The 11,221-nt window shown below is 59.3% G+C and overlaps 1 protein-coding gene and 1 long non-coding RNA gene across 2 annotated transcripts; both read right to left on the reverse strand.

Moving 5' to 3' along the window:
- Positions 1-848: 848 nt before the first annotated feature.
- Positions 849-1,997, reverse strand: LOC134491008 (uncharacterized). The gene is made up of 3 exons (XR_010067269.1): positions 1,906-1,997; positions 1,685-1,762; positions 849-1,020 (listed from the first exon to the last, which is right to left on the reverse strand). It is a non-coding gene; the product is annotated as an uncharacterized LOC134491008 (long non-coding RNA).
- A 326-nt stretch (positions 1,998-2,323) lies between these two features.
- LOC134487742 (inactive serine/threonine-protein kinase PLK5-like) lies at positions 2,324-10,569 on the reverse strand. The gene is made up of 10 exons (XM_063289751.1): positions 10,445-10,569; positions 9,459-9,566; positions 8,467-8,583; positions 7,836-7,965; positions 5,766-5,853; positions 5,148-5,243; positions 4,800-4,998; positions 3,052-3,190; positions 2,729-2,802; positions 2,324-2,368 (listed from the first exon to the last, which is right to left on the reverse strand). The coding sequence occupies exons 1-10, from the start codon at positions 10,562-10,564 to the stop codon at positions 2,324-2,326; spliced, it is 1,116 nt and encodes a 371-aa protein (XP_063145821.1). The 5' UTR covers positions 10,565-10,569.
- Between the last annotated feature and the right edge of the window lie 652 nt (positions 10,570-11,221).

Here is an 11,221-nt window from a genome sequence, read left to right on the forward strand (position 1 = left end):
AACCCAGCACCGCTTGTGCCTGGGGACTGGCACCACGCCTGTGTCTGACGCCCGTGCAGAGGCTTGTCCTGGCTGGCTGACCGGCAGCCGTTCAGCCCCTCTCCAGTGCAGGCTTAGTGCCCTCAGGTCTCTGCAGTCCTTTGCAGACCGCAACCTTCTTCACTTGGGCGGCTGGCCCCTGACCCTCCTGGGGTCCCTCCCATCCTCCCCGCCTGACCAGGTGCCGGCTCCTCCGGAGGGGCCCAGGTCCTACCTGCAGGGTGCTGTCCCCAAAAAGCATCAGGAGGGCTCCGTCGGACTTTGCAAAATGCAGGAGAGGCGGGTCCCACCCTGGCCTGCAGGGGCCGGTTTGCCGGGGGCCGCCCTGGCAAAAGAGGCAGTTCGGCAAGGGGCAGAGGCCTGGCCCACAGAAGCACCCACAGAGTTTAGTGCAGCTTCTCCGGCCCTTTCTCCCTGCCGGCCAGCGTTCTGCCCCCCCCTTCTCACCTCCAGCAGCCGCTGCTGCATGTACTGGGCAAAGAAGCGAAGGACGCTCCTCTTCGAGGCCAGGGAGGAGGGCACCTCTCCCCACCCAAAGGACTCAGCCCTATGGACCTCACTGTGGTAGCATAGGCGCCTGCAGGGGAGACCAAAGGGGCACTGCCAAGCGGCAGGGCAGGGGCCCCAAAGGACCCCCCTGGAGCAGCTGCAGCTGCTGAGCAGAGGGACAGGCCGGGACGATTCTCCTAAGCCCCCCGGGTCCCTTCCTCTCCAGGACCATGGCTGGGTCCGTCTTGCTCCCCTGGCCTTGGGCCTCCTCGCCCTCATGCCACTCCAAAGGCAGCAGGGTTGTGCCTGGCTCACAAGGGGGCACTCACTGTCGTTGGGGGCAGAAAGCCAGGTGGGTCCCATCGGGGAGCAGCACTGCGGTTGATCCACTGGAGAGCTGGTAGCCGAACCCATACCTATTGGAGTAGTCCACCCACTTGGTGGCCATCTGGGCAGGACTGGCTCTGCGCAGGCCTTTGGGCAGCTCTTCCACTGCAGGGGGAGATGTCCTGCTCAGCCCAAGTGGCGGTGCGGCGCAGCACCCCCACTCCCCCCCGCCCCGGCCACCATCACATTTCCAGTCCTCCAGGATCTGGTGCACCTCTGCTCTGACGTGAGAAAATAACCATGGAGGTTCTGTGCCAAGAACGGAGCTCCGCACCTGGCAGGGTGCCCAGCCACCCCTTGCTTCATGGGCAGGATTTATTTAATTTATTTACCTGAAAGATTTCTATGGCCACCCTTGTTATATACAATAACCGTGGCGGCTAACAACAGACGAACGTACAGCAGTACCAAAACTTAACATGCTCTCACACCACCCAGCACTCCTAGAAAATCCAGGTCGTAAGGGACTTCTGGACGGCAAGGGGCCTCAGGGCAGGAGGCGGGGGGAGCTGATCCACAAGAGAAGGCGCACCTCCTAAGGCCGCCAGATGACAGCCTTTGGGGAGGGGAGCTGGCACAGGCCCACCTGTCCAACAGTGGGAGGGGAAGAAGTCCTCAGGGGAGGCACCCCGTCTCTGGGTCGCACCAGGCCCCTCGAGCTCAGAGAGAGACCAGCAGCAGCAGAGGGTCTGCGAGGCAGAAGAGGGGCTGAAGCCCCCAGGGAGAAGACAAGGCAGACCAAGAAGCAGACCTGCCCCAGCAACCTCACCCAGGGGGGTGGTCCTCAAGCACTCGCGCAGCCTTTCGTCCACCCTCTCCAGCATGCCTCCAGGGCCCCAGTCAGGACCTGCCAGGGAGGGAGGGAGGAGGGGCTGCAGAAGGACAGAGAGCAAGCAGAACTGGGGGGGGGGGTTGCTGGCCAAGTCCCGCTCTCCGTCCCCAGCCCCCTTTGCCCACACTTGCGTGCCTGCTCCCTGCAGCTCCACTCACCTTCAGACTGCCCGCTGCGCAGGGAGCCCCTCCTGAGCAGTGGGGGAGAAAAGCAGCTGGGCTCCTCCACGGGGTCTGTGCTCCCCTCTTTGACTTCCTTTGGGGGAGCAACGCGAAACCAACCCGTGAGTCCCACAAAGCAGGGACACTGAAGCTGGAAGTCCCCCAACCAACTGTTCCACGGCTGTGAACGTGGCGGCCCCCAACCCTCCAGACCCTCAGGGCAAAGGCCAGGGCCACTGGGGGCCCCGGGGCCCTGCTTGCAGAGCCAGCAGGGCCTTGCAAGGCCCCAGCGAAGCAGCCCTCAAGAGGCAACCTGGGCAAAGGGGGTCCAATAAAAGCCACAATGAAAAGGAAAGGAAAGCGTGTTCCTATTCCCATTTTGCAGATGGGAAGACTGAAGAAAAAAGGCTGCAGCTTAAGGCCACTGACTGTTCCCCACATGGATCACAGAGGAGAGCACCTAGCAGAATGGAGGGGTGGAGAAATTCCAGTCAGTAAATCGAATTAAGAAATGCACAGTCAGAGAAGGAAATGGGGGCAAATGGGACTGAACCAGGATCCCAGGAAGTGCTAGTTAAAACCGGGAAAGGTGCCATCTCTCTCCCTCTCTATCCCCGACAGCCCCAAGATTCCTAGGCTCTTGGATGGAACCCAGACCACTGGAAACACCGGGATGGTGATAGTCACCCGAATAATCACAATCACAGTATCGTAATGGTTGAAGCATTTGCCTTTTAATCAGCTCCACAAAATGCCAGCAACCTCTTAACTGCAAAGTGATGCTTGAGAAGACGGTAATCCAAGCATAATGCTTTCTTACCAAACAGGGAGGCGCAACAAGTCTCACCCCTTGTGGCTGTGATGGCTCCTCCTGTTCTTGGGGTGCAGGACTCACTGGGGGGGGGGCAGCAGTGGAGAGACATGGTTAGATGGTAAGGCTACCTTCTACGGCCTTACAGCTTCTGGGTACGCTGAGGACTAGAAACCCAATTTATTAGCTGCAAGGCCAAATTCATATTCCTCATTGGGAGAAGGACAGGAGGTGTCAAATTAGAAGGCCTGTTTTAGAAAAGGGCCCCCCTCGCCACTGTCCTCTCCTGCTGCCACCACCCACCCCCCGCCATTCCGTCCAAGAGCACTCACCAGTTTGGGGGTCCTGGCAAGGGGAGCCCCGGAAAAGGAACACGGCCATTTTCTGGAAGAATTTTTGAAGCGGGTTCGCAAAAAGGAAAACGGGGGCAGAACGGCAAGTGCGAGAGGAGAGCCTGGCAGGGGTGAAGTGCTGGGGAGAGATGCAAAATGGGGAAAGAAGCAGAATTACCCTGTCCTGGAACCTTAAGGGGCCCCCAGCTGCTCACCCAGGAGAAGATGGTGCCTGGCCTGAGTGTCTCGGTTGGGGAGGGGAGCAGGGCTCCCGAGTCCTTTTGAGGAGGGTGGCCGGGCAGGCGGGCAGGCAAGATCAGGGGCAGCGAACAGGAGGCAGAATCTGGACAATGAGGGAAGGGTGAGGGGGATGGCCATGCCCATCAGGGCTGCAAAAATCAAGAAGTGAATGGCATGACCCAGAACATGCCAACCCTTTGCAGCCTCCTGGAGCTTTGCTGCCCAGAGCTGGCAAGCTTCAGGGGAAAGTGCAGGGAAGGGAGGGGGCAAAAAAACATTCTCCCAGGAAAGGCATCCTGGCCTTTGCATAGGCCTCGGGCGTTTCACAGATCTCCCTGATTGCAACCATGCAGGACAAAGCCCTGGAATGAAGTCAGGCAGACCAGCAGGGAGGGGAACGTTGCTGGCCCAGAGGCCTGTGCTCCCCCCGCCGCCCAATGACCAGGTCAGCCTTCCCAGAGCCTCGGGCCCTGGCATGAAGAGGGGCTCCTTTCTTGCATGTTTGAGTCCATGATGGGCCGTGGGGCTGTGGGGGTTACTGTGGTGGTGACTTGCTCGGCGATCTGGATTCTTCCTGTTTTGTGGACTGGGAGGATGTGGCTGCAGGAGTTTGGCTGCTGTGGGCTGAGAGCATGGGCAGGCGGCCCCATGAGTGTGCTGCACGTCGCTTTCCCCTCTAGAATGGATTATTACCGTATGGCCTACCTGAGGAACCCCCGAAGACTAACTGGGGACTGCAGTTAGGGTTAAGGTAAAGGTAAGAATGCAGCCACTTACTTGCTGGGGGGCATTACGGGCACTGCATTGGTGACTGACAGGCTCCCATAAATCAAGCTACAGGAATTGACCCAGAAAGCCCCCCGGCTACCTGCAGGACCCTCTGCCTTGGCCGAACATTGCACACCCCTCAGCCAGGGACGGGATGCTGCAAGGTCACCTGCCTTGTGTGGTTAGGGGACCAGAAGGCCAGGAACAGACTCTCAGGGGCAGGCCTGGTCTCTGGATCAAGCTTCCCCCAAGCTCCAGCTGCCTGCCATGTTTTCAGGAGAGCAGTTAAGACATGGCTCTTCTGGCGAGCTTTCGGAGCTTGAAATCTATGTGGAATTTTATGTTAGTTCTGTCTTAATTCTGCTGGCTGGCTTGGTTGATTTAAAGTTGCTTTAATATGGGGTTTAGCAATGATTTTACATTTATTATTATTATTATTAACGAGCAAATTCTATGGAGCACCTCGGGCCTTCCTACTTGAGAGGCTCAAGCCTTTGCCAACTCAAGTGTACCCAAAGAAGGAGCAAAGGGGGTCTCTGCTGGGATAGAATTCCTTTCTGCCCCAGGAGCACCCGCCAATCCAGCAGCAGGCCTGCCTCCCAAGTGCCTCCCTGGAGCTTCAGAGCAGCCACGTCCTTTGCAGGGGAGGTGGCTGCAGCTGGGGGCCCACCATTGCCCCCCTTCCTTTGGACCTTAAATCATGGGGCATCCACACAGCCCCTGCTCGAGCCGGCACACACCTGGGTGAAAAAGGGATGCTGGAGCACCTCCTCCAGGCTGGGGCGGGCAGACGGGTCAGGGGCCAGCAGCTTCCCAATCAGACTGTGGGCGGCCAGGGAGAGGTGGCCAGGAAGGGGGTAGTGGCCCTCTTGGATCCTCTCATACAGCTCCTGCTTGCACGTGATCTCAAAGGGGGTGAAGCCGGCGAGGACCGTATACCTGGGGAAGAAGAGGGAGAGGCGCACACCCCGTGACCCACATCCTATTGTCAGTGGACCACGGAGCGTTGCCCATGTCTGGCCTCCTCCCAGAGCTCCAAGGGGGGCAGAGCGAAATGAAATCTCCCCCTTGCTGTGGGAATTACTTACATTATGCAGCCTAATGCCCATATGTCTGATTTGAAGGAGTGCCCCCTCTTAGCAATGACTTCAGGGGCCAGATAATTGGGGGTCCCACAGACCACCCTGTGGAGAGGAAAGTTGAATTCAGCGCTCAGACAAGCACACGTCCCTGCAGGGGCTTCCGGTTCCATAAGAAAGTGCCAACTACATCAAATGCACGAGGGGTGTCGTTGGAGGAGGAGGGAGCGAAGGGGAAAGCGCAGTGGGTCGCACAACCCAGTTCAGGGAAGAGCTCAACTAGTTTGGGGCATGGGAACCCCCATCTGGTGGAAAGCCCCTCTGTCTCCCCTCAGGCATCAAGAGACCACAGGGCTGCTCCTGACTGGAGGGACTCTTTGGCGGGTGTCCCAGGTAGAGTCTGCAGAGTAACCCCCCATTCTGGGACCGGATCCCCTGATAAAGCTGGGCACTGTCGCCAGGTTGAAGGAGGCTGCCCGACTGACTCTGGCCCACTGAGGATGGTCCCAGGCTCCCACCCCACTGGCACCTGGCCTGCTTCATCCATGACATGTCACCCGTGGTGTGGTGACATGCCACCCGTGCCCCATGGCTCCCATGCCTCATCCCTGCCATCTCAGCACTCACCCTCTCCTCCGGCAGGCTTGCTGTTCTTGTGTGGCCAGCCCCAGGTCCCCAATTTTCACCTGCATGCTCTTTGTGATGAAGATGTTACCTGCAAGGGACAGCGCGGGGTGCAAAGCGTCTGGGGGTCTGGTCCTAGCTAGCTAAGCCTGCAAAGATTGTCCTGCCAGCCCAGACCTTCCCTGGCCCTGAGAGATCCTGGATGAGTTTCCAGTGCCCCTCACCCGCAGAGGTGGGCCTCCCGAAAAGAGCCATCTTCCCCCATTGCCCTGCGAAGGCACGCAACCCCAGGCTGCAGGCACAGTTATGTGTCCTGCAATCTGACCTTCACTCCCCCTTCTGTGGGTGTCTTCCTGTCCCAGGAGGAGGGGGAGGGGGAGAAGAATGTGACCATGGCGGGGGCACAACGCTGTTGCCAGAGCTCAGGCCTGGGAACCAGCAGAGAGGGTCCCCTTGCGCACTGGGTGATGGAGCTGCCTGCCTCTTTTGCTAGCACCCAGGAAAGCAAGCTGGCAGCCAGGCCCAACCAGCCTGGGGAAATCAGCCAGGTTCTGCACTGACTCATACCCGGAGAGGGAATTTCTCTTTCCCACATGCCACCCCCTCAAAACTGCTGGGTAGTGGATTTCCCAGCAGCTAAAGAAAGTCCTTCTCCATTCATGACTGCCGCAAGAGGCTCTCAGGACCCTTAGCAGAGAGATTCACCCCATTCATGAGGCAGCAAAGACAATGGCTGCACTGCTGGGGATGATGGGAATGCCAGTCCAGATGATCTGGAGGACTCCCGAGTGAGGAAGGCAGGTCTAACCTCCCATCCAGGAGCCCAGAACAGAGGCAGTGTGCTGCCTTTTCAAGAAGCCATTGCAGGACCCAATAGTTTTGGACCAGTGGTGGCAGCTTCAGAGGGCCTCAGATGAAGAGGATTATCTGGACCCTTTTCAGTTGGGTTTCGGGCCTGGGCATAATATAGAGATGGTGTTGACTGCACCTGTTGGTGCCCTTGGCAGGGCCAGGGCAGGGGCCGTCCATCTGTTCAACATCTATGTGAGGATGAGGTCATCTGTGATATGGGGCCAGGCACTGGTGTTTGACATGGCTGTATATCTTGCCATCTGCTCAACAAGTAAAGTTGGCAAAGTCTTGCCCCGGTGCTTGGAGACTGTGAGGGTCTGGATGGGGAGGGACACGATCAGGCTTAACTCTGACAAGACCAAATGGTTCTGGGTCAGAGACTGCCCATTCCTGGGGATTTTCCTCCATTTGTTCTGAATGGTGCAGCACTCCACCAGATGGAACTGGTGCACAATTTGGGGGTCTTCCTGGACGCACAGCTCCTGCTTTAGGAGAGGTGGCAGCTGTAACACAGGTCTCTGCATAGATCTGTCTTGGGTTCTAGTTACACCCATTCCAAGACAGGAGAAGGCTGCTCACAGTCACTCGTGCCTTAGTCATGCCTGTCTGGATTACTGCAAGACATTCCACATGGGGCTGCCCTTGAAGACTATGCAGAAGCTTCCGCTGGTTCTGAATGTTGTGGCATTAGCAATGATGGGCGTGCCACGGTAGGTAAAGGTAAAGGTAAAGGTTTCCCTTGACGTTAAGTCCAGTCGAGTCCGACTCTAGGGGGCGGTGCTCATCTCCGTTTCAAAGCCTTGGAGCCGGCGTTGTCCGTAAGGACCTGTCCGTGGTCATGTGGCCGGCATGACTCATGGAATGCCGTTACCTTCCCGCCGAAGCGGTACCTATTGATCTACTCACATTGGCATGTTTTCGAACTGCTTGGTGTGCAGGAGCTGGGACTAGCAACGGGAGCTCACCCTGCCCCGCGGATTCGAACCGCCGACCTTTCGATTGGCAAGCTCAGCAGCTCAGCGGTTTAACCCGCAGCGCCACCGTGTCCCTTGCCCTCCTATGCCCTCCTAAACAAGCAAACCTTGATTGCAAGCGGCACCCGATGGCAGTTTCCCGGGGAGAAGCCCACTGGAATCTAGGCAAGATTGTGGGCCACTTGCCTGCATGGGCCCTCCTCCCAACCCCCCTCCCTCCCTCCCCCCCCGGGTCTCTGCCACCTACTCAGTTTGAGGTCACGGTGGATGATGCCCTGCTGGTGGAGGTACTGCAGGCCACTAATCATTTGCTTCAGGTAGAATCGCACCTCTGGCTCTGTGAGCGTCCCCCGGACCTTCAGGATGTGGGCCAAGGACTAGGGAGGAAGAGACGGGGCTGAGCCTGAGCAGCTGTCGGGCTGTGGTGAAGGCTCCCTCCAGGGGATGGGTGGGCATTTTCACAGAAGGGAGGGCACGTCTGCACCCTGGGCTGACTTCTTGGCGTACCCTAAGCTTGGCCAACTCGCTCCTGTTATGGCTGGGCTTTTAGCACACGCAAGGTGTGTTTGCCGCGGCTTCTTCCCCAGGTGCAACTGCAGGAGAACCTGATCTCAGACCATGCTCTGCTTTCAAGCTCCCTGAGTACTTCCTTATCCCTGCGAGGATATAAAACACCACTGGGAAACCCGGTAGGGAAGTTTGAGTACCGCACTGCCCGGGTCGGCAGGCCTGCTCCTCACTGCTTCCTCACGTATGGGAACTTTTGCTTTGCTTAGCGTAGCTTCCACGCTGAATATCCCATTGGGACAGGAAAAAAATGCTTCTTGCTCCAACTCAGCAGCTCCCTCCCTCCCTCCCTCCGTTGCTCACTCTCTCACCTTCCTGCTACAGTATTCGAGCACCATGTAGATGTTCTCCTGGTCAGCAAAATGTCGGTGAAAACCCACAATGTTCCTGTGCTGAAGCTGGCTATGCAGTTCAATCTCACTTAGAACCTGCAAAGAGTTAAGCAAAGTCATGAGACTTTTGGAGAAATTCAAGCACATGTGTGCACGTGAGGCAGAGGGGGAGACCAGGGTCTGGGTGCTGCAATCAGCTGAAACTTGCACACCTGGCGAGGAGACCTACAGAAGAAATCCAAGGTCGGTGCCTGAAGCAGGAAAGGAACCAGGCCACACAGTGCCCGGGAAGAGGGAGGGGATGCAGAGGCCGGCCCCCTGCTTCCGAGCCCCCATCCCCTCTCCCCTGATGCTGCAGATTGCCTGTCTGCCCCAGGGGGAGCAGGGCTTCGCCACCCTCCTAAAGGGGATGGAGGAAGCTGGTGCTGTGGGACCCGCTCTCAGCTTCTCGGCGTAGCTCCTCCGTTGGAGCTGGGGGGCGGCCCTGCCCATCCCTCTATCACAGAGGCTTGCCCCATCCAGGAAAGCATGCTGGGCTGCGTCCCACCTCCGATCTACACCCTCCTCCAGAACTTTTACTACAGTGCTGGTGGGCTTTAATAGGACACGGATGGGTGTGGGAGCATCCATCAGTGAATTGAAGTTCACATCCCTGGAGTGGGTTGTGCCAAGCTGAAGGAGGCTGAAGAGGGTGTGGATTTAGGCTGGCAGGCCTCACCTGCCACTGTGCCATGGGGCAGAAGGCAGTGGGGCAGGCAGGCAGCGCTTAGCCTCTTGGCTGGTCAGCCTTCGGTTCCCAGCTGAGCCCTCCACTTTTGCTGGCCCCCCCTCTGGAGAGAGAGCGCAGCCCACGGAGCTTGCAGCCAGGGGCAGGGAAGGCAGGAGGGGGTCCCTTCTGTGCCATGGGAGCTGATCTCCAGGCAGAGGCATTTGGCAGAAGACCACCGAGCCCTCCCCTCAATCCCACTTACCCTTCCTCGGTTGCCCAGCCTTGAGACTCGCTGTTGAGAGACCACCTTCACGGCATAGACTCTGTTGGCGGAAGTGTCGGTAAACGTGTAGCATTGTCCAAATGCTCCCTGGCCGGTGGTTGGGGAAGGCAGAGAGAAGGGGTGGGGGTCAGTCAGAAGCAACCTGTCTGTTTGAAAGTCTACTTCTCACTTGCTGTCTTAGTTGGATGTGAAGACAAGCCCTTGGCTGCCCTCCTCCCCCAATCGCCAGCTTTTCTCCCATGGCAGTGTTGAATTGGCCTCTCCGTTTTTTTGGAAAGTGTACGTCAGCCTTGCTGGCTGCTTGGAAAGGGAAGGAAAGACATGCAGGCCGGTGACTATTCACCGGTCAGCGGCAGGCTCAGAAGAGTCGCTGTGCCACCCCGCCCCCCGAAGGAGCCCCTCTGCCCCCCTTAGGGAGGCCTGGAGCAAGACCGGGCAAACTTCGAAGGGAAGTGCCTCGCGGCAGGGACCTCGGCCCTCCCGCCTGGCCAAGGCTTCAGGCTCCCTGCTCCGGAGAAGAACCACCGATATTTGCGCAGGCTTTCAGGGGGAAAAAAGATGACAGCGACTGCGGAGCGAGGCAAGCAAACCCCCGGGCTACCGGCGGCGGTGACCTAAAGGCGAGTAGGAAGGCGCACTGGCCGGAGGAACCGGGCGGCTCCGGACTGCCTCCGGCCACTCCTGGTCGCCCGTGGCTCCCGCCTGTGACCTTGACTCGCTCGTCGCCTCGGGACTTGGAAGGGGAGGTCAGCAACCTCTCCTCCCGCGCCGCCAGCCCAGCAGTAGCCCCGTTCCCCGCCGTCCCGGGGCGAAACTTCGGGAGGCTGCGGTACGCTTGGCGGCACCTGGTTGAGCCCCGCTCCGGCAGCTTGCCGGGGTCTCCCTCGCTCCGGCGCGGCCCTCGGGAGAAGCGCGACCGCCCGGCGCCCCGCGCAGCCTTCAAGGGGAAGGCGAGAGCAGGTTACCTGTCCCAAAAGCTGTCCCCGCTTGTAAATCGTCCCGGTACCGGGATCCTCGACGAAGTATTTCAAGGTATCCCCCTCGGCTTTCCTCCGGGCAGCGACAGCGGCGGCCATCCGACCCATCCCGGCCTCCGCCCCGCAGCCTTCGGCCAGCTGGCCGGAGATATGAGCCCTCCCCCTCCCTCCCCCTCCCTCCTTCCCCTCCCCTCCCCTCCCCTTCCACTTCCCGCTCCCTCCAGCTGCTGCCCGAGAGTCTGGCCACTCAGGAGCACGTGCCGGAGCTCTTATAAGCGGCGGGGTGGGGGGCGGCGGGGGAGTCAGGCAAGAAAGGAGACGCCTCTGCCGCCCCGGCCTTTTGCCATTTGGAAAGACTTGTCCCGACGTCCCCGGGGCGTCTGCCCGAAGGAAAGCGCCGCTCTGGGGGTCTTCCGTTGACCTTCTGACGTAGGGGGATTCGAGCTGCAAGGGGACCTTTACTCCGACGTGCAAGTCCTGCCGGGCTGCAGGGGTCTTGCTCCCAAGGAAGCGCCCCTCTCCTGCTCCGCCGAGTTTTGCAAAGGTCAATCGAGTTCGAATCAAAAGCTGCTTTCGGCTCCGCTGCGGGAGGTCCGGCGGCGGCCTGTTCGTTCCCCGCCGGGTGCCCATTAGCCTATTCCGGGCGGACAGCCCCGTGGCTCGCCTTCACGGGGGTGGGGTGGGCAGTGGGCTAGCATGACCCTGCACCATCCCAGGGGAAAAGGAGCTGCCTTCCTGCCCGGGTCTCTGACCAACCAGAGGCTC

This window comes from Candoia aspera, chromosome 1 (genome assembly GCF_035149785.1).
Source record: "Candoia aspera isolate rCanAsp1 chromosome 1, rCanAsp1.hap2, whole genome shotgun sequence".
In the NCBI taxonomy this organism is placed as follows: Eukaryota; Metazoa; Chordata; class Lepidosauria; order Squamata; family Boidae; genus Candoia; species Candoia aspera.